This window comes from Xyrauchen texanus, chromosome 15, assembly GCF_025860055.1.
Source record: "Xyrauchen texanus isolate HMW12.3.18 chromosome 15, RBS_HiC_50CHRs, whole genome shotgun sequence".
Taxonomy (NCBI): Eukaryota; Metazoa; Chordata; class Actinopteri; order Cypriniformes; family Catostomidae; genus Xyrauchen; species Xyrauchen texanus.
The window spans coordinates 27,435,754-27,458,182 of record NC_068290.1 but is presented as its reverse complement, the minus strand read 5'-3'; the positions used below and the strand labels follow the sequence as shown (position 1 = coordinate 27,458,182).

Genomic DNA, 22,429 nt, shown 5'->3' with positions numbered 1-22,429 from the left:
TAGGCTGAACTGACCTGCAAAACCACCTCATTATGAAATTGTGCCCCCCTCTCCCCCTCTATACATGCCTAAATACTTTCATACACAATGCCTCATCCTTTTTCAAATAGAGGGAGAGGGGATTATGAGTGTGTGTGTGTGTGTGTGTGTGTGAGTGAGAGAGAGATAAAGAGAGACTAAGAATTTATAATAACATGACAAGAGAAAAGTACAGAAAGTGTGAGAGATGTGTGAGAGATTGGGAGGTTGTTTATTTAGTATTTATATAATTTCAGCCATGACAACTCTCTGAATGTTTTAGCATGTTAATGTGGGTATGACATATTGATAGAATATTGGTCTTGGTGGAATAGATATGCTACGCTACTGCTGCTGCTGCAGAGCTAGTACAGAGACTATTGCCAGAACATACACAGACATGATAGGCCCTATTTTAAAGAGCGCTAACTCTAAGCCATATGTCATGCATGCTAAGTCAATGGGCAAGGCAATGAAGTTTTAGTATTTTCGTGCAAGCATGCGCTAAGTCTAGGCACACGTGGGCCTGGCAAAATCACGCACTCAAAGCTCTTCTTTGGCACATCGGCGTCCTATTATATAATCCATTCCCTGTCAAGCATATTATATAAACAAAGACAGCATATTCATAAGAAGTTGGTAGTGTAAATGGACTGTATGCAATGAATTAGAAAATTCGAAATATGGATTTTACCTCTTTTACGAATTAACTGCGTCCTTGTTAAATGTCAGGTATTTTTCTTTGACTGTGGCATGGAAATGTGATTCTCAGATTTGGATGTATGCTCCGTTAAATTATAAAGAATGTAAGTATAATGAATCATTTTCATTTACTGACACAAATCATGGCTAGTATTAACAGTGCTTGTATCGACACGCACTTCACTTCTACCGGTCGATTTTTATTTAGAAAAATGTAATTAATTTATTGAAACAAAAATCCAAACAATCTAAAGCAATTGGTGAAAAAAAAAATACAATACAAATTAGATCACAATACAATTGTAAATATAAACATAACAAAAATAATTGATAAGGAGCCGGGTGTGTAAAATCATGACCCCGCACTGCCCTCCGCCCTGTCACACTGTATTACCACCTATTGGTGACATTTCTAAACTGCAAATGCAGGAACTGACTTTAGACTTTGCGCTGACATAAGACCTGCTTTTGAAATGTCTTAGCGTAATGACCTATTTCTCAGGAAAATGGCAAATTGCACTTTGCGCCACTTCATTAATATACAAGAAACCCACAATTTGCACCCATACACCCACAGATAGTGCAAACATTCCCACCCATGCCCACTTGCTCTTTGTGCTGGCACAAAAATTGCACTTAGAATTAGCGCTCTCAAGAAAATTAGATAAGACGTTGCGCAAGGTCCGCTCACGAAAATAGAGCCCACTGAATTAAGCATGTGGATATGCTAAAAAATCAAGGCATGCTGCTGCACAGTTATACATAAATACAATCCCCATATAGCAGATCTTGACCAGTAAAGCTGGGGTGGTGGAGGATTTCAGAGAAAACTAACGCTGCAGTGCATCTGCTTATCTGGAAAACTGAGCGATTAAAATGTTAGGCAAGAGAGACTTCGCAATTTAATTGGCTACCCGATTACATGTCAAAGGACCTATCATCTTAAACCATGTCAACTGGCTTGACATATCAGTTGTGAGTGCCATTCTGAGTTGCATGCCTGAAGTCAGTAATTTAAATTTAAAAAGGTTTTCTGATTGTTTTTTTGCATGTCATTGTGTAATTTGCAGTATCATATTACAACTAGTCTACACTCACTGTCTTTGATTTAAATCTCTCACATCGCTTTATATCAATGAGTCATACAATTTCCCATACAATTAGATTTAAATGATTTATTATGTTACAGTTCCTAATAAAGTTACTGGTGAGTAACTTTAAGTTACATTTACTCGCTGACCTCAATTTTTACTCATGTTTGCCACTTGACAAGTGTTCTTTTTGGAATCTCATTGTATAGCCAGTACTATATAAGGTATGGGTCTGACTATCTTTATCTATTTTTCACTCTTTCTCTGGTATTTATTTTATTCACATTGATTATGGGAGGTGAGCCGAGAGATCACGGGATTGGTTGAGAACAGTGACCAATCAAAGGCAGGCAATGGCACAGCCAAACCAAGAGCATGCTCATCTCCTTACACACCACTGTTTCAAGTAAAAACAGACAGAAGCAATTCACACAATGTCTGGAGCAGCAATTGAGCAGCAATCAAGTGCTGCCTATTTCTCTTGCAAAATCAAAATACACAACATGTAATAACTTGAAATGCTCTTTTGACAAAATCCCATATTTTTTTGGACAAAGAAGAGCTCTCTTTTTAATGAAGACCCTCAGGCTGCATACAGAGCAGGGAGAGCTGTGATTTAGTAAAGGAGTAAGTCATGTGGGACCCACTCAGAGTCATCCTTGTGGTAGGTGTGGAATGCTTCATTGCAGCCATGCTTGGGGCTTGCCTCAGATCGCCATGGAGGCCAATGTTCTAATTTGGTGAGGTGGTGGAGGAGGAGGAGTGTGTGTGTGTGGGTGTGTGTGTGTGTGTGCATGTGGCTGAATATAAAAAGTTATTCTGTCCATCTGCCTGTTGGACGTGCTCCATGCCTTTTCCTTAAGGAGACTATGTGTTCCTGCCAGACTCATACAAACACACACTCAACGCGTGTACACACTCTGTTCAAGGTTCTTAGCCTAAGAGTTTTTATGGGTCAGAGAGTTTATTCCCTCATCTACTCTTTCTCCACATACGCACACTGAGTGGGATAGAACAGATTGCGACACAGCATACATAAAAAGGTCATTGGAGCTGTGGTGCAGAAGGTAGTGCACTAGCTCATGCCATATAAGACGTGTTGGCTCTTACATCTGTGATCTAGGTTTCAATCCAGCCTGTGTCATGTTCTTATCCCATTACATCTCACTCTCCCCCTTTCATGTCTGCCTCTACTGCACTGTAAATTAACCACCGACTTGCAACCGGCTTGCATACTTAATGGTGCATGTTGATAGGTAATTGATAGTTGATAGCCAATCAACTTGCACACTCCCTTTAGTTAGCATTTGCAGGTAATCTGATCTCACTGCAGCACTCTACAAGAGTTTTCTCACTGAAACCCTCCTCCAACCCAGCATCACTTGTCTATGGGGATTTTATCAATGTTGAATGCTGTAGCAGCAACATGTCTTGCCTGCTCATAACAGCATGTATATGTATATTTTTAGCTGTAACAAGTGTAGCGTAAGCAGATCTAGTCAGCCAAGACCTACCTGTCCATAATAATACTTTAAAATGTATTCCAAGAGTTGTCATGACTGAAATGTAATAATTTTCTCCACCTTTGAAATAACCTCTTTGCTGGCGTACACAAAGCAATGTGAGAAATAATATAAATCAATATCAAAGCTTCCATGTTCGTATAGAACAGCCACTATCATGTTTTATTTTTAAGTAAAGAAGTTAAATATGTTGTGAATGCCATTTTATGTTGTCTTTAAAGACACTAATTGGAAATCAAAAGTATAAGTGTAATGGTGAAATAAGTGTAAGGGGGGTCTTTCTTACCAGACTTGGGGTTGCAGAGCACAGGGGGGCTGCTGCTAAGCGTGGGACTGCTGCTATAGTAACCACTGCTGCCACAACTACTGCTCATACTGCTACGCCTTACTGCTGACACCACCTTTATCTCTTTAGTAGGGCTTACTGGGAGAAAGAGAGAGAGAAATGGGGTTACATAGAGATTTGGACAAGAGGAAGTGATTCAGAAAGAAATCGGTCAACAACACATGCATCACTTCTGTCTGCTGAAAACCCCATTCACACACGTGATCTGACAGTGCTAGTGTAGTGTAGATAGTATTATGGCATGTAAACATCCCTCTGGTGCATTTATTAACTGAAATAACAGTCCAAAGGGAGGCCTCACATCTGCTCTAGTTCTCCTTTTGACATGTTTGGCAAACTGTAGAATTTAAGGAAAACATACATTTACTTTTCAGTTAAATAGGGACATACCATAGACGTCTTTTGTAGTTATAATGACTACAGTCTAATCTTAACTCACACTCAAACCCTAACTCTAAAAGAACACTTTACCAAATCAACCTTACCCAATTTTCTCACTGAGTTGCAGGACCCAATACTATGTTAAATACATAATGCTTGTCCTGTTAAATTCTATAGCAGACTTGCGAGTGAGTGAGCTTTGGCTATTTCCAGATTCACAACAATAGTTGTGTTTCAGGCTTGTATGTGATGCAGTGCACATTCAAGTAATACAATCTTAAGTGTACACACTTGTGTACATTAAAACGCAACCACACTATACACAAATATGCCACAGATTTATGAAAAACTAGATTTTATGGAGCACTGAGAAGAGGAACCAGAGATGCCCAGTTCCAAAACGCCTTGAGTTCATTTCCTCTACTGACTCATGTTGGTGTGATACTGACTCTACTGGCCAGTACTGAAATTAACACTTTATATGACATATAATATTAATAATTGAACATGACAAAATACCTTTATAATGCATCTAATGGAATCTGATGAATCTCAAAATCACTCACATATTAAAGGATGTAGAATGATCTTGCTAACTAAAACCCAGAGTGCACTGGAAATATCCCTACAAAGACTAGAATCAAAACGTTTGGTTACTTATGTAACCTCCGTTCCCTGAGGGAGGGAACGACACGTTGTGTCGGAGAAGCGACACTAGGGGTCTCTCTTGAGCGCCGATATTCACCTCTGACCTATTGAAAAGGGCCAATGAGAGTTGGCAGTCAGTATTTGCATACCCCGCCCCCAGACATACAGGTATTTAAGTGGGGCAAATACGGAAGTTTAGACAGGATTTTTCTGATGAGCCGGAATGGTCCGGCCACAACAGTGGCTCGGTTCAGTGACATGGCGGAGGAAAGACACAACGTGTCGTTCCCTCCCTCGGGGAACGGAGGTTACATACGTAACCAAACGTTCCCCTTCTGTCGCTCTCTCCACGTTGTGTCGGAGAAGCGACACTAGGGGACCCATTCCAATCTTGCCATGTGCTGAACCATGTACGTGAACCGCCGATACAGAGGCGGGCAGGGATTTCATCCAGTGCCGCGCATCGTCTGTACCTGGCTGCACGTACCCTTCCCCAATGCCCCATAAGAACATCTGAGTCCTTCTAGTTACCCTGGGAGGGGAACAAGGCGATGTTTTCCAACATGGGATCTTTTCTCTCTATGTTTCTCGCATAGAGCAATCACGGCCGGGGCCCTTACACGCATATAGGGAAGGGGGTCTTACCCAGACCCTGCGGAGACCACACCTGCCCTTTTTCTTGGGGAGGAAAAGTGGTAGACACGTCACACGGCCGTCTTAGGGCTCGTGTGGAAAGTATGGTGCGGTGGTAGATCCAGCCTCGAAAGGGGGGAGTTGCTACAGCACGGCGATCGAGGCAGCTGTAACTGCCTAAGGGAGACACGGGAGTCCGCTCGTAAGGGGACAGAACCGTGGAATTACACACAGGGGGAGTCCGAGCAGGAGGCCTTACCTGTGGAGCACCTATACCAGTACAGGGTAGCCATCAGGGTACCTGCAGTGGCTTGGTCGGCGATTTCCTCGGCTGAACCGCTGGACCCGGAGGGCTGGGGAGGAATCGACCAGGGGCCCGACTTCGAGTGGGGCGCCCTGGGAAGAAGGCGCACTACTTTACCTTGACGTCAGGAAAAGGCGCTGGGCGCAAGCGATCCACCCGGCCGGTCGGTCAACGTGTTACCGAAGTTCTACGGGCTCGGACCTGACAAAACACGAGACACAACCGACTCAACGCGGAGGTTGTAAAACCTCGCGAAGGTGTTGGGTGTTGCCCAACCCGCGGCTCTACAGATGTCTGCTAGGGAGGTGCCCTTGGCCAGTGCCCACGAGGACGCAACACCCCTTGTTGAGTGAGCTCGGACCCGCAAGGGTAGGGGCACGGCCTGGGTGTGATAAGCCAGTGTGATGGCGTCGACAACCCAGTGGGCGAGCCTCTGTTTGGAGACGGCATTCCCTTTCTGCCGTCCCCCAAAGCAGACAAAGAGCTGCTCAGAGCATCTGGTGCTCTGTGTGCGGTCCAGGTAAATGCGCAGGGCAAGGAGAGGAGGTCCTTTCTCAGAGGAATCCGCCAGGGAGGAGCTGTCGTGAGGAGCCTGAGTTCCGAGAACCAAGTCCGAGTGGGCCAGTAGGGGGCCACCAATGTGACTTGCTCCTCGTCCTCCCTGACCTTGCACAGCACCTGTGCAAGAAGGCTCACTGGGGGAAATGCGTACTTACGCAGCCCCGAGGGCCAGCTGTGTGCCAGCGCGTCTGTCCCGAGGGGAGCCTCTGTTAGGGCATACCAGAGCGGGCAGTGGGAGGTTTCCTGGGTGGCTAACAGGTCTACCTGGGCCTTGCCAAACCGGTCTCCCAAATCAGCTGGACCGACTGGGGTGAAGCCTCCACTCCCGCCGGGCAGGCGTTGTCGTGATAGCGCGTCCGCCCGACGCTGAGCTTGCCGGGATGTGAGTGGCACGCAGTGACTTGAGTCGCTGCTGGCTCCATAGGAGGAGACGGCGGGCGAGTTGTGACATGTGGCGGAGCGTCGCCGCCTTGGCGATTTATGTACGCCACCACCGTGGTGCTGTCCGATCTCACGAGGACATGTTTGTCCCGAACTAACGGGAGGAACTTCCTGAGAGCAAGAAGGACGGTCAACAACTCCAGGCAATTGATGTGCCAACGCAGCGGGGCCCCTTTCCAACGGCCCGCTGCTGCATGACCGCTGCACACGGCACCCCACCCGGACCAGGAGGCGTCGGTTGTGACCAGAACGCGTCGGGACACCTGCTGCAGGGGCACTCCTGCCCGTAGAAAGCAGAGGTCTGTCCAGGGTCGGAGTGTTTTGAGGCAGGCGGAGGTGATCCTTACCCGATGCGTAACATGGTGCCATGCTTGTCTCGGGACTCGAGTCTGGAGCCAGTGCTGGAGTGGTCTCATATGCATCAACCCCAACGGCGCGACCGCCGCGGAGGACGCCATATGCCCCAGGAGCCTCTGGAAAAGTTTTAAAGGGACCACTGTGCCTGGCTTGAAGGAAGCGAGGCAGTCCAGCACCGACTGAGCACGCCGCTGCGTGAGGCGTGCTGTCATTGAGACTGAGTCTAACTCCAACCCGAGAAAAGAGATGCTCTGAACCGAGTGAGCTTGCTCTTTTCCCAGATGACCTGAAGCCCCAAGCGGCTGAGGTGCCGGAGCACCTGGTCTCTGTGTGTGCATAGTAACTCTCAAGAGTGTGCTAGGATGAGCCAGTCGTCGAGGTAGTTGACAATGCGGATGCCGGCTACTCGTAGCGGGGCAAGGGCCGCCTCTGCGACTTTCGTGAAGACGCGAGGGGACAGAGACAGGCCGAAGGGGACGACTTTGTACTGAAACGCCTGGCCGTCGAACGCGAACCGTAAGAAGGGTCGGTGTCTTGGCAGAATTGAGACGTGGAAGTACGCGTCCTTCAGGTCTACCGCTGCGAACCAATCTAGATGCTGAATGCCAGCCAGAATATTTCTCTGCGTGAGCATTTTGAACGGGAGTTTTAACAAGGCCCGATTGAAAACGCGCAAGTCCAGGATTGGTCGTAAGCCGCCGCCTTTCTTGGGTACAATGAAGTAAGGGCTGTAGAAACCCTTCCTCATTTCGGTTGGAGGGACGGGCTCTACCGCGCCCTTGGCTAAGAGGGTCGCGATTTCGTCGCGCAGGGAACTGGCATGCTCGCCGTGTACTGCGGAAAGCGGACGCCCTGAAGGGGGCGGAGCCGGGCAAACTGAATTGCGTAACCGAGTCGAATGGTCCGGTGCAGCCAGCGTGATGCATTGGGAAGCGAAAGCCATGCTTCCCAGCTCTGCGCTTAGGGGCACCAAAGGGACGAGTATTTTGGACGTACCGGCGGGCCTCGCAGCGGGCAGAACAGGTAATGCAGCGTCGGGCGGCCGTTGCGGCCTGAGGCTGAGGTGCTGAGAATAGACTCAAAGCACTTACCTTGCTCAGCGCCCGGCAGGGGCGGGTTCTTGACTGAGGAGGAGGTCTGATGTTGGCGTCCTCTTGACTGGTCTGAACCGGCCGGCCGGGGACAGTCGTGGGCAGGCGGAAGGCGGGATCGCCGCGTCCGGTGTACCGGGACTGTTGTGATCTGAAAGCACATTGCCGTGAAAATGGTATTTGCGGGCCAGGTGACCCAGAGGCAAAGGAAATAGCTCTTTTATTGAGAATGTGGGTACAACAGCCCCGTTAGGGGTGTGGCAAATGAAAAAACAAAGGATTCTCCTCCCGGCCCACCACCGGGAGGCGGAGCGGTCTTACCACCTCGGAGCTAACGTCTTCGGCTCTGGGTCGGCTGTCTCAGGAGCGCTTAGGAGCCTTCCGGGTCCTGGAGGGGTTCATGAGACAGGGAGCGTCGCCGCCTGCGGAGTGCTCGGCGCTGGGGCTGAGAGCTGGGCCCGGGTTGAGGCGGAGCAGGAGCTGGTTTCCTCGCAGGGGGCGCCCTCGGCGGACAGGCGGGGCAGGGCCCGTAGCGGCAGGTCTGCGGTGGGGCATGATGTGCGAAATGGCCTCCGTCTGCTTCTTCACCGCGGAGAACTGTTGGGCGAAGTCCTCGACGGTGTCACCGAAAAGGCCAATCTGGGAGACAGGTGCGTCCAGGAAGCGGTTCTTGTCAGCCTCACGCATCTCGACCAGGTTGAGCCAAAGATGGCGTTCCTGGACCACTAGGGTGGCCATCATCTGTCCGAGTGCCTGCGCTGTGGCCTTCGTCGCTCTCAGGGCGAGGTTGGTCGCTGAGCACAGTTCCTGCAGCACATCAGGATCAGGTCCACCCTGTGCATGTTTCTGAGAGGTTTGGCCTGGTGGACTTGCAGGAGGGCCATCGCATGCAGGGCGGAGGCAGCGCGTCCAGCCGTAGTGTAGGCCTTCGCGTTGAGCGAGGATGTTGTCCTACAGGGCTTGGATGGGAGCACGGGGCGACCCCGCCAGGAGGTAGGGTTACCGGGCATAGATGGTGCGCAACTGCCCTATCGACCTGGGGAATCGCGTCGTTCCCGTGGCGCTCTCCGCCGTCGAGGGTGGAGAGAGTGGAGCGGGTGGCACCTAGACGAGCGGAGAGCGGGGCTCTCCACGTAGACGTCAGCTCATCATGCACCTCCAGGAAGAAAGGGACCGGGGGGATGCGAGGCCACGAACGCGCGCTGCCCCCAGGAACCAATCATCCAACCGAGAAGGCTGTGGGGAGGATGGAGGGTTCCAATCCAACCCCACGCTCAAGGCGGCCCGGGCAAGCATGTCGGACATCTGAGCTCGGCCTCAGCCTGGGCCTGCTGGCCCGGCGGCAGTCCAGGGGAGTCCTCGGCATCAGACACCGCACTCTCCGATGCAGCGGCGAGCTCATCTGCTTCGGACTCGGGAGGATAGACAGCCAGGCCGTGAGGCGAGCTGCTATCGCCGCGAGCGTGGACGGAGATCAGCGAGCGTGTCGGGGAACGGGAGGTTCGAGGGGGGTTACAACAAAAGTGTTCAACATTTGAACTTCTGTGATAGCATATTTGGCTCAATGGGATTGAGTTCCGGGCTCTTGCAGGAAATCATGCACAGAACGAGCCTACCGTCTTTAAGATGTTAGTGTCTTAACGACCGTTCCACAGGTGCATGTTCATTAATTGTTAATGGTTCATTGAACACGAATGGGAAACATCATGAAAACCCTTTACAAAAAAGATCTGTAAAGTTATTTGGCTTTTTACAAAATTATCTTTAAAATACAGTGTCCTGAAAAAGGGACGTTTCTTTTTTTGCTGAGTTTATATGCATTCTTTGGATTTTCTTAATGACTGTGGACTAACCTGAGAGGAAGCTGGTGTTTCCCCCCTCAGAGCCCTGTTTGCGTAGACAGAATGGGCTGTCATGGTTCTCCGGTATGCTACGACAGCGTTCATTCAAAAGCTCCAGCAGTCGTCGTCTCCGCCTGAAATTCATCCTGAACTGGTAGAGCAGTACACCATTCACAAAGTGGTGCTTGTTAGAAACTGAAATGCAAAATAGAGACACATAATGAAGTGGGATTATATGTAATATTAGTTAATACAAATTTTGAAATAATTAAACTGTCAAGCAAATATTGAATTTGAATGGGCCAAATTCTAGAAATGAATGACAAAACTCAACCAATTAATGCCAATATTATGGACTGCACCTTCAAAGTTTTTGTTCTTTTTGTTCTATAACCTTTATAAATGCTCTACTGTGTTATTATTCTGCCATGGTTCTAATAATAGGACTGTTCCTTCAGTTTCAGCAATACTGGAAATGTATATGGCCTGAAAAATGCCATTTCTCCCTCTACAAATGGGAGTAATGTGTTGCTCACTGTACACATGTTCCTTTGCTATCAACATCTGAAACATTTTCCTGAACTGTCTTGAAAACTGGAAAACTGATTTGTACATTTTAAACATGAAATCAAACAGGGGATGCGTTTGGGCAGTAAAGCAAAGTACATTTATATATTTTGTGGTGCAAAAGAATGCAGATACACGTGTGGAAGACAGCAGGGCTTTCTCTCTTGGGTTATTTTGTGGGTGGACAGCTCAACACTTACCTATTGTCCTATTATTACAACACAGCTAGTCTCACAGAGCCAGACCTTTGACTCTTAGCCAAAACTCTTATCCACTTTACTGGTGAAGAATTGCCCAATTACACAGGAAGGTGTCATCTGACCAAACATGTAAATCAACTGTATTGCTTCGGAAAGAGTCTGTTTTAGTAGCATTTTCATATGCCGAACAGGTCCCGCATGGAAAGAAACCTGTAGAGTGATCCAATGTACTGTATATTCTATCATTTATAGAGGTGTCAGAGTTGACCAACTGATCCCTAATGTTATGACTTCTATAGTAGGTGAAAAGTGGAGGGTCTACTATCAATTTCGTACGCTTGTTGATCATCGACTGCAGGACTATTAACGGTATAAGTAGTGCAGCAGACAACAGAAGTGTTTTTAGATGTCTTTGGATGTGACATTGTTGGTCCCAAACTAGCTTTCTCTAGTGCTTTGTCCAGCCATTGGTGGGGATATCTCCTCTGAAGAAATTGGTTATATTCTTAAAAAAATTATTACCAATTTCTTCAGAGGAGGTGTAACTTAAAATAGCTCCTATGTTTGGTATGTTTTCTCACTGCTCACCTTTAGTAAAACTATACATAAGTAGTGATGTATGTCTTTATTCTATAAATAGTGCGCAGACTTTTTTGCATATGGATTATTGACTTGGATTTTTGTTGCCTATTCACCTGTGAATGTTTTTTTTTTTTTTTTACTTTTCCTTAGAACTCTTTGTCCAAACGTATTAAGCATAGATTATTTCAAGTACATAACTCTGAAAAGTACAATATACAGTTCTGCTCAAGGATATCCCAATTACATGCTACAAAGTGCCTTTAGCAATAAAAGGTTGGTACGTAAATGGCACGTAAAACCAAAATGAACTGTGATCGGGTGCTTTAAATGTCAGACGGTCTCTTTCTGTCTAAGTGGGCAGTTCTTGGCCAGAATAAGCTGAAATGTGACCCAGAGATCATGCAGCAACCCCCAGCCTTAAAGGGATAGTTCACCCAAAAATGAAAATTCTCTAATCAATTACTCACCCTCATGCCATCCCAGATGTGTATACCAGATAACTTTCTTTCTTCTGCTGAACACAAATTAAGATTTTTAGAGGAATTTCTCAGCTCTGTTAGTAACATTTTTTGCCACCAACTGGGCAGGGAGGACAATTTGTAGTAAAAAACGACTTAAATATTGATCTGTTTCTCACCCACATCTATCAAATCGCTTATGAAGATATACATTTAACCACTGGAGTCATATGGATTACTTTTATGCTGCCATTATATGCTTTCTGGACCTTCAAATGTTGGTATCCATTCACTTGAATGGTATGGACCTACAGAGCTGAAATATTCTTCAAATATCTTAGTTTGTGTTCTGCAGAAGAAAGTCAAACACATCTGGGATGGCATGAAGGTGAGTAAATGATGAGAGTATTTTCATTTTTAGGTGAACAATCACTTTGACATGGTAAAGACCTTGTCACTCTCCCTTTCTAAACTAAACTCCCACTGAACAAACCTCCACACAATGAGCTGTGCACATACAGGCACATTCAACCCACAAGCAAAAGCATGCAAAGCAGAGAACTTGCTTTCTGAATTTTTTGGTGAATGCTGCCACGCTGCTCTGTCTCCACACTGACAGAGGGGAATGAGTTCACATGCGTGTGTGAGTAGCATGGTAACCCTTTTTAACCCTACACCTGTACAGAGCAACTCTTGACAACATATTTACATGTGATTCTTGGCACAGTGCAGAGCTTTTCAGTATTTAGCTCAACACATTCAACACAAATGTGTGTCAGGGGGGCTTACTGTTGACAGCTAAAGGTTAAAATATTGCAGAAGTTACAGAATAGCAGAAAAAGCATCCTATCTTTTCATTCTATCATATCCTTTGTCCTACCCCCTGTGGACAAAACAAATAGAATAACCTGTTTTTTCAATGATTTGTTGGGTTTAAATGGCAGATTTTTAAAGATGGTCTGTCATGACTGATCCGTGTATGTGTTACAGTGTTGATTGACTGTAATACCAATCCAAATACAGTGCGTCAGCTAAATTCATGTCTAGGTACAGGACTTTGTTCAGTAATGGAGTGGTTTTGTGATTTTCTATATATCTCAGTACTACATGAAATTTTAAAATGTCTGATAGGGCTTGGTCTGTGTGCTGTTAGTTGTACAATGTGAGGCTATAAATAAACTATGAATTCTTGATAAATTAATACATTTGTAAAATTATTGTACGTAATGTTTAATTTGAGAGATGACACCACAGACCAAATAACAACTACAATTTTTTTATTATGTAATCCAAAGGCACTGAGATTAGTGAATTACAGAATATACACTAGACAGCACTATTAATTGAATCAGTTGACTGAGCCCATGAGAGAGGTCAGAGCCTATGATGCCCGCAGCAGATTACTCACAGTAAGCAGAAATCAGACAGGAAAGGTGCTGTCAAACAAGCACATTGAATCCATAAACAGATCCTTATGGTGCTTGTATGCATGTGACAGTTTGTGTGTGACTGAACGGTAAAACTCTTTTCAGTTGTCATTGTGTATAGTATGTGTGTGCAGGCATGTATTTAAGTACAGTACATGGCTGTATATAATGAATGTTAATCCATCTGCTGCAGACCATCAAAGAGTCTTTTTGTTTGTTGGGTCACAGTGGTGACACAGCGTTCCTCTAAACATTCACACCAGTAATGCAGAGGCATGACCAAACAATCCTTCCTGATATACAGTATGGCATATGTATTACTTGATACTGTAAAAGTATTTAAATATATGCCATGGAACTTTTAAAGGAAGATGTATTTTCTAATTTTGTTGAATTGTTTTATGGTTAACATGGTCAACAAATTCCAGATAACAGTGTTAAGTCTCAAGAACAGTCCATAAAATCATGTGAGTGAAACAAGCCCAAATAATAACAATCATGTGACCTGAACCCATGGTGCATGTATGAATATGATGCATACTATTTAAATGCAATCTATCTCTTGAACCGGTGTCTCTGGCTGCCCCTTATCTCACTCTCCTGCTGATCAGCTGATTCAGTGCCAGCCGTGCACCATCACGGCCCGGTCACACCCTCCTCCTCGGGGCGCCACCAGTCTGACTACGCTACCCTTCCATCACAGTCTGTTAGATCCAATACCAACTAAGCTCTTAAAATAGGTATTCCCTGTAATCAAAGAACCTCTTATTAATATAATTAATAAGTATATAACTCCACGTTATCCTTAGGAAATGTCCCAAGAAACTTTAAAATGACAGTTATCAAACCGCTTATTAAGAAGCCACAGCTTGATCCTGGCGAATTGGCTAAATATGGACCAATTTCAAATCTCCTATTTATGTCGAAAATACTAGAAAATGTAGTGTCCTCCCAACTATGTTCATTCCTACAGAGAAATTATATATATGAACAGTTTCGGTCAGGATTTAGGCCCCATCACAGTATAGAGACTGCACTTATCATCTGATCGTGGCTGCATTTTTCTATTGATCAGACCACTACTACTTCGTATTTGTAAAAGTGGAATTGTCAAATCAAACAAAAGTTTAGTATGGAGTGCCACAGGGATCCGTTTTAGGGCATCTGCTTTTCTACTTATATATGCTTCCCCTGGGAGATATTATCAGGAATCGTGGAATAAGTTTCCACTGTTATGCCGACAATACCAAATTTCATATTTCTTCTAAACCCGACGAAATTTCACAATTCTCCAAATTAGCAGTGTTTCAATTAAATCAAAGATTGGATGGCCAGAAAATTCCTTCACTTAAGTGTACTAAAAAGGTACTAATTATTGGACCAAAAACCTCTGAAAAAAAATCACTATAATATAATATGACTGTCGATGGATGTACTGTTACCTCATCTTCTGCAGTGAAGAATATAGGTCAGGGGTCACCAACACGGTGCCCGCGGGCACCAGGTCGCCCCCAAAGACCACATGAGTCGCCCGCAGGCCTGTTCTAAAAATAGCACAACTCAGCTGCGTATAAAATTTTATTTTATTCTGTTGCTATTCATTTTTTTTTTATCACACTTGCATTTATATAGATTTAAAAAATTAAAATATCTTAAAAATATGTTTCTTATACATGAAGTTTAGATAAGTTTAGGTGAACTCTGATGTACTCCAGTTCAGTCAGTATTGTGCGTGTGACAATACAGTGCTCGTGGAGAGTAGGCTAAGCTAGAGGGCGCAGCGAAGATTGGCGCTGAACGTAGTTTCTTACCCCAAAAACATGGCAGAAAAAGAAAGAAAACATATCACTTTCACAATGAATGGGAGTCGGGAGTTCTTTTACGACTGTGAAAGAAACCTGCGTGTGTCTTATATGCGGAGCGACTGTGGCAACGGCAAAGCGGCAAAATGTGGAGAGACACTTTACTACTGAATCACAAAAACTACTAACTACCCACCGGAAGCGCACTACAGGCAGAAAAAGCCCTTGAGCTAAAGACAGCTTTGGGTAAGCAACAAGCTTTTTTCACAAGGCCGGCAAAAAAGTCACAAAAAGCAACCGAAGCCTCTTTTAGAGCTACGCATTTCCTGATCAAGAAGAAGAAGGCATTTTCAGACGGAGAAGTTGTCAAAGAAGCAATGATGATAATTGCTAACACTGTACTTAAAGACGAGAAATATGGAAGCGATGTAATCGCCACTCTCTCCGACGTCCAACTGGGGGCATCTACGATGGCTAGACGAGTGTCAGCTTTGTCCAGTAACTTGGTCGATCAGCTGGACCGGGATCTGGTGAGGTGCAGGTGGTTTAGCATCCAGTGCGACGAGTCCGTGGACAGCACAGCGCAGCTGATGCTTTTTATCCAGATGGTGTTTGAAGATTTCTCCACAAGAGAAGTACTCCTGACACTACTGCCCATAAAGACAACTACGAGGGGAGTTGACTTCTATAACACAGTGAAGGAGTTTTTCGTGCAGAAAAAGGTACCATTGGAAAAGCTGGTAGCGGTGACCACATATAGGGCTCCTGCTATGATTGGCCGACATGCAGGTTTCATCGCTCACTGTAAAGGTGACCCAGACTTCCCAAAATTTCTGCATTACCACTGCATCATTCACCAGCAGGCATTGTGTGCCAAAGTGATCGGCTCTGGGCACGTGATGACTCCGTTGTGAAAATCATAAACAATATCCGCTCCAAAGCAAAACAGCACAGGATTTTCAAAGTGCTATTGGAGGAGATGGCAGCTGAATATGGTGACCTGCTACTACACACAGAAATCAGATGGCTCAGCAGAGGACGAGTTTTACTTCGTTTTTGTCACTTTTGGGTGAAATCAATGAGTTCATGCAGTCCAAAGGCAAAGACGTCTCACTGCTAGAGGACACAGAGTGGACACTTGACATTGCATTTTTGATGGACATTACTGGGAAACTAAACCAATTAAACTTTGAGCTGCAAGGTAAAGGCAAGAATGTTGTTAATATGATAAGTGCTTTAAATGCATTTAAAGCCAAAATGAACATTTTCTCTCTGGATCTACAGAGAAAAAGGTGCTGCACTTTCCCTCTGTGCAGTCAGTGCTGAAAGACAATGCTTCTGCATCTGATACATTTGACAAAGTTGCAGACAAGTACTATGAAGTCATAAACAGACTTGGGCAAGAGTTTGAGAATAGGTTTTGTGACCTAGATCAGCTTGAGCCATGTGTATCATTCATTTCCATTCCTTTCATGAATGTGGACACAACAAGCTTCGCTGAGCAACTAAGTACAACGTTCAACTTGGATGCTGGACAGGTGGAGATTGAAATCATAACATTGCAAAATGACCTCCACCTCAAAGCCTACAAGGCTGCACCAAACTTTTGGTGCCTTGTTGACACAGAGAAGTACAGTGGTGTGTGTGTGTACAGCAGCTATGAAGGTTGCCAGCCTGTTTGGTTCTACCTATCTATGTGAATCAGCATTTTCTGACATGAACTTCATCAAGAACAAACACAGAACACGCCTCACTGATGCACATCTGAAAGAGTTACTCACAGTTGCAGTGTCAAGTTACACACCAGATTACAATACAATGGTAAACAGCATGCAATGCCAGTCTTCCCACTAACAAAGAAAATTATACCAGATGTCAGTGGCAACATGTCAGTGCCATGGCAAAGTTTAATTAAAATATTGAAGAATTGTTCAATTTAAAATGTGTTCATGACATGTAACAGTTATTATTTTATTAAAAATACAGCAGATTTAGTCATTAGTTCAAAATGTGACAAGATTTATTTAAAAATATTTAAGATTTTTCACTACATTACAGACATTACAATGTACATAATTGATAACTTTTTGAAACATGGTGCAACATAGTTCATGCTTTGTTTAAAAGGTTTGTCAGTGGCTAGTGAAAATGGGACATTTTTCCTAAGAAATGTAATGTAAGTGATCATCTGAACATTTTACAATTACTGAGATAAATAGAAATAAAGTGCTGAATATTGATATCTGTTTCCCACCTTGTCATTGTTGGTAATTATTGTAAGAAATCATTAACGTGATCAGAGTCTTTACATTATTAATAATGTATAAGGCAAACTAAGCAAATTTGTTATGTCAGAAGAGTGTATCAAACTGGTAGCCCTTCGTATGACTCAGTACCCATGAAGTAGCTCTCAGTATCAAAAAGGTTGGTGACCCCTGATATAGGTATTTATCATTTTTCCACCTCAGAAATATTGCTAAGTTAAGACAAAAGCGCTCTGTTGCAAATGGCAAAAAAATTATTAATGCGTTCATGACATCAAGTCTAGAGTATAGTAATGCATTACTGGGAGTATGTTCTACAAGTTCAATAAATAAACTTCAATTTGTTTAAAATGCAGCTGCCAGAGTACTGACTCTACCAAGAAATATGATAATATTAGCCCAATTTTATCATCGTTACATTGGCTACCTGTTAAATTTCATATTAATGATAAAATTCAGTTAACTACATACAAAGTTTTGAATGGTCCAGCTCCACAGTACTAAAGTGACCTTCTACCATGCTATATTCCATCACGTTCATTACGATCACAAAATTCTGGCCTGTTAATAGTTCCTAGAATATCAAAATCCACAAAAGGAGGTAGATCATTTTCCTATTTGGCTCCAAAACTATGGAACTGTCTCCCTAAAAGTATTCAGGATGCAGGCACACTCACTCAGAAGTCTAGACTAAAGACTCATCTATTTAGCCAGGCATACAACAAATTTATCCATCAATTTACAATTAGGCTGCTTTAGTTAGGTCTGCTGGAACCAGAAACATTTCTCAGAAACATTTCTCATAATCTATAAATCTGCAAAAAATGTAATGGCATCTACGTTATTATTATTCTATTGGTTTCCCTGTCTTAACTTCGGGATCCATATCCTGAGTTTACCAGAACATTCCAGATCCAGCTCCGTTCCTGAATGGTGTCGGACTCCACTGCTTCGTTTGGCTGAGTGATGACGACAAACTACAACCGGTGCTAGCCAGACATCACTTCAGTCTTTACGACAGACTTCAGAGGATGAACTGATGCCAACTCCAACTGTAAGACATCGGATACTTCATATGCCACTGCCTGAACCTTGGACTTGAACCTCACCGAAATGACCTGCCAGTTGAACAATGATCCACCTCATAGATCTCTTCCTGCCTCACCTTTGTTTATTGATGGACTACACTCTTGAAATGGAATACATAGACTATAAATGAATTGCCATCAAAAGCCTTCATCAGCCAATTAAAAAAATATAATGCATCTATGTGAACTTGTGCAGTTAATCCAGGATGGACATCAAAGATATTAGTCATTAATCTTACAGTTCACACAAAATCTTTGATTAAACACTGGACCTTAACACACTTAGTTTACAACCATGACTTGCACAGCACACAAATAACTAATATTGGCATTATATTCATGCTGTATAACCAGACAGGAACTGGCCCCCACAGTGAGTCTGGTTTCAACCAAGATCATTATTCTCCATTAACCAACATCATATGGAATTTTTTGTTCCTTGCCACAGTCGCCTTCGTCTTGCTCATTAAAACTATTTAATTATTTATTTTAATACACAATTTACAATTACACAATGATGATTCTAAGACTTTATATATAATACAATTTAATTTTCTGTTAAAGCTGCTTTGAAACGATGTATGTTGTGAAAAGCGCTATACAAATAAAAATGACGACTTGAGGTAGGAAGAGGGAGAGTGCAGGTGTGCACAGCTTTCCTATTTAGTGCATGTGATGGGGAGGAGGGTGGGGCCAGGCAGTGGCACAACCGCCCCCCAAACGGGCTAATCAGCCGAGGAGAGAGATAAAGACGAACCGGATGCGGCAGTTCGGGAGAGAGAGCCACACGTAGCTGCCGTGTGTGTTTATGTCTTTTTGTTTAAGTTTTCATTAAAAACTACTTTGATGGTTCGTCCCGTTCCCGCCACCTTCTTTCCCATTTTAACTCCCCTGTTGCATTGGTGTCAAAACCCAGGAGGGATATTTGTGTATTGATAATGGAAAATCAAAGACTGGGCTGCCATACATGTTGGAGTGTAGGCTAAATTGGGATCTGAGCAAACTGTTAGAATAAAATGTGCATAGGAGTGGGTAAGTTGTGCTGTGACATCCACGGGGCCAGATAAAACAAAACAGCTGCAGGCACTTCGTAAATAGTGTTTGAGCACAGTTGCACTAAATCACATAAAGTGTGGCAGTAGTGCAATGTGCCCCAAAAGTTATGCTAATTATTCACTAGGCAACAAGTTTGAGCAAGAAATGTGCCCTGATCATTTACATGAGACTGCAGTTACATGACATGGACATGCCTGCCGTTATATTTGTGGATCTGGTATAACTAGATGATTTAAGTGCTGAGGGGATTGTTCACAGCCTACTATCATGTCTAGAAAGAAACAATTTTATGAAAGATTTCCTCTCCAAACAATTGATTGGCATAACAACTGATGGAGCGTCTGTGATCTTCGATATAGAAGCGGGGTAATAGCTCGATAGCAGTCCCTGTTTCCCGATGTCACAGTGACAGTTTGGCACTGTACGGCTCATAGACTTGAGCTTGCCGTGAGTGACATGCTTAAAGAAATTGGAGCAATCGATCATTTCAAAATCCTCATAAATGAGCTCTACTCGCTTTACCACACATCCAACAAAAAGAGAATGGAACTGAAAGAATATGCAGAAAGTCTTGACATTCAGCTGTGCAAAATTGGGAGAATTATGGACACTCGATGGTTCGCATAAAGCCTCAGAACAGTCGAGACAGTGTGGAAAAATTCCCCAACTCTCCATAAGCACTTATGCTGGTGATACCTGTCACGATAGTGTGACTCACAGTACCTACAGTGTTCTTGCGCATGTATGCTCTCATGCCTTTATTAACAATTTGGGACTGATGCGTGATGCACTAAGAGAACGCACAATAATTGATGCACACAAATCCATTCTATGACAAATGCGGTTTGACTCTATGTCAGCTCAGCCTGGGCAACACTAGTAATAAGCTAAAGGGCAATGCAAGAGAATTCAATTCAAGGTGTCATGATGAATACGGGAAAATCCAGTGACAGGATGATCGACCAAAAGGAGTTTTTCAAGACTGTTACAAGGAATGTGAAGAAATGTTTATTGTGTGAAGGTGGACGAGTACCAGACATAACGGGGTACATCAAGATGATCGAGGAGTTGAAAGTGCTCTATCCCCAGTACTGGCCTGAAAACACAGTGGCACTTTGTGGAGAGAGTGAAGTTGAGACTCTTTGCAAGCGTTTTCGGATTGACAATCCCCGAGTTGTATTGAGAACTTAGAGGACTCATCAGGTCTGTCAGTTCAATTCCCATATCTAGAGTGGAATGCGAACAAGGATTCTCTCAGATGAAATTGATATGTACATCGTGCCACGCCTCACTTCACATAAAGCAATTTCTACATTGCTCTTTCTAAACCTCCTAAGACCACTTTTGTGCAAATTTAAACCAGAACCTTACGTTAGATCTTGGATTGCTAAAGATCATAGAGATGCCACTGACACACACTGCTCGCAGTAGGGAGGAGGATGACAAAAAAGGATTTAAAAAGTTGTGGACTCTTCTTGAAGATGATTTGGTGAGTGATTTTTTTTCTTTTCCCATGGCACTAAATTAAATGTGTAAATTGAATGTCAATAGTTCATAATAATCATACACTGTGAAAACAATTATGTGCTTTAGCAGATTTTTTTTATCCCCTTTTTCTCCCAATTTGGAATGCCCAATTCCACTACTTAGTAGGTCCTCGTGGCGGTGCGGTTGCTCACCTCAATCTGGGTGGAGGAGGACAAGTCTCCGTTGCCTATGCTTCTGAAACAGTCAATCCGCGCATCTTATCGCGTGGCTCGATGTTCATCACATAGTGGGGACTCACAGCATGGGAGCCTCGTGTTATTCTCCGCGATCCACGCACAACTTACCACGAGCCCCATTGAGAGTGAGAACCACTCATGGATGGGAATATATAAAACTTTTGATTTTAGGTTGTTCCATTTAAATATAGAAACAATCTATTTTTATATTAGTATTATTATATACTAGTATTAGTATAGTTTAATACTAAATATCCCAATATGTGCAAATATAATAGTAGTAGTTTAAAAATAGGGTTAAGGGAGACTTGGCTGTGGTTCTCTGATTGGTGGATCTTTCTCAGCTGCACAATGGGTAATGTAGTTGTTTGCCATGAATTACACAATCAAACATGATTGTTAAACAATGAAGTTGAGATAATGCAGGCTGATCTCATCAACAGGAGCATATACCATCAATGAACAACCTGGGTTGTGGGGGTTACTTTAGAAAAGTATTCCACTACAGATTACAGAATACATGCAGTAAAATTTCATTTGTAACATATTCCATTAGATCACTCGTGGTCAGAAAAGCATTCTAAATACTTTGGATTACTTCTTCAGCACTGATAGACTTTTTCATTTGTTTTGACTATAAAAACTCTGTCAGTACAGTAAGACAAAATACATGTTAAAAATACATAATCTGAAAAACCTAAATATCTTATGCAGTGTTGTTTCTAAAACAAGATAAATTAAATTGATCTTGTTTTAAGGATTGTTTGATATTTTTACATCAAAACAATAAAAACAAACTGTTCTCAAGAATACGATTTTTGCCCTAATATCAAAAATCTTATTAGAAAAAAAGAAATTATGATTCAATGTAACTTTTCTTGATAACAAAGCATGATTGTGCCTGGTAAAATGTGCATGTAAAATGGCTAGTAATAGCATTTTAGCTTAGAGCAAAGCTGACAATTTACACAAGGATTATTTCTATTTCTTCTATTCCAAACTTACTTAAAACAAACTTCTCTGTCTGCTCGTATGAATGTAACACATCATAAGAAAGTGTTTCACCGCTGTTCAAATGCACCTTGGATCGCATCATTTATATGTATAAATGTTTTCCATCTTAAAGGACTAAATATTAAATGAAACAATTGACAATAAAATGCAAAGTAATCTCTTCAGTAATCAAAATACTTTTTGAATGTAACTGTATTCTAATTAACAATCATTTAAATTGTAACTGTAGTGGAAGTTACATATATTTTGATTTTTAAATACTTAATCCTGTTACATGTATTTCGTTACTCCCCAACACTGTGAACAACTT

At 43.3% G+C, this 22,429-nt stretch overlaps 1 protein-coding gene across 2 annotated transcripts in view; it reads right to left on the bottom strand.

Annotated features, from left to right (window-relative positions):
- Window positions 1–22,429, bottom strand: part of deptor (DEP domain containing MTOR-interacting protein) — a 48,687-nt gene that overhangs the window by 10,320 nt on the left and 15,938 nt on the right. For both annotated transcript variants that reach the window (XM_052144169.1, XM_052144168.1), the window contains exons 6-7: window positions 9,950–10,132; window positions 3,621–3,758 (exon numbers count right to left, since the gene is read on the bottom strand). In XM_052144169.1, the coding sequence (XP_052000129.1) occupies window positions 3,621–3,758; window positions 9,950–10,132 (321 nt within the window). The remainder of the gene's footprint in view (window positions 1–3,620; window positions 3,759–9,949; window positions 10,133–22,429) is intronic.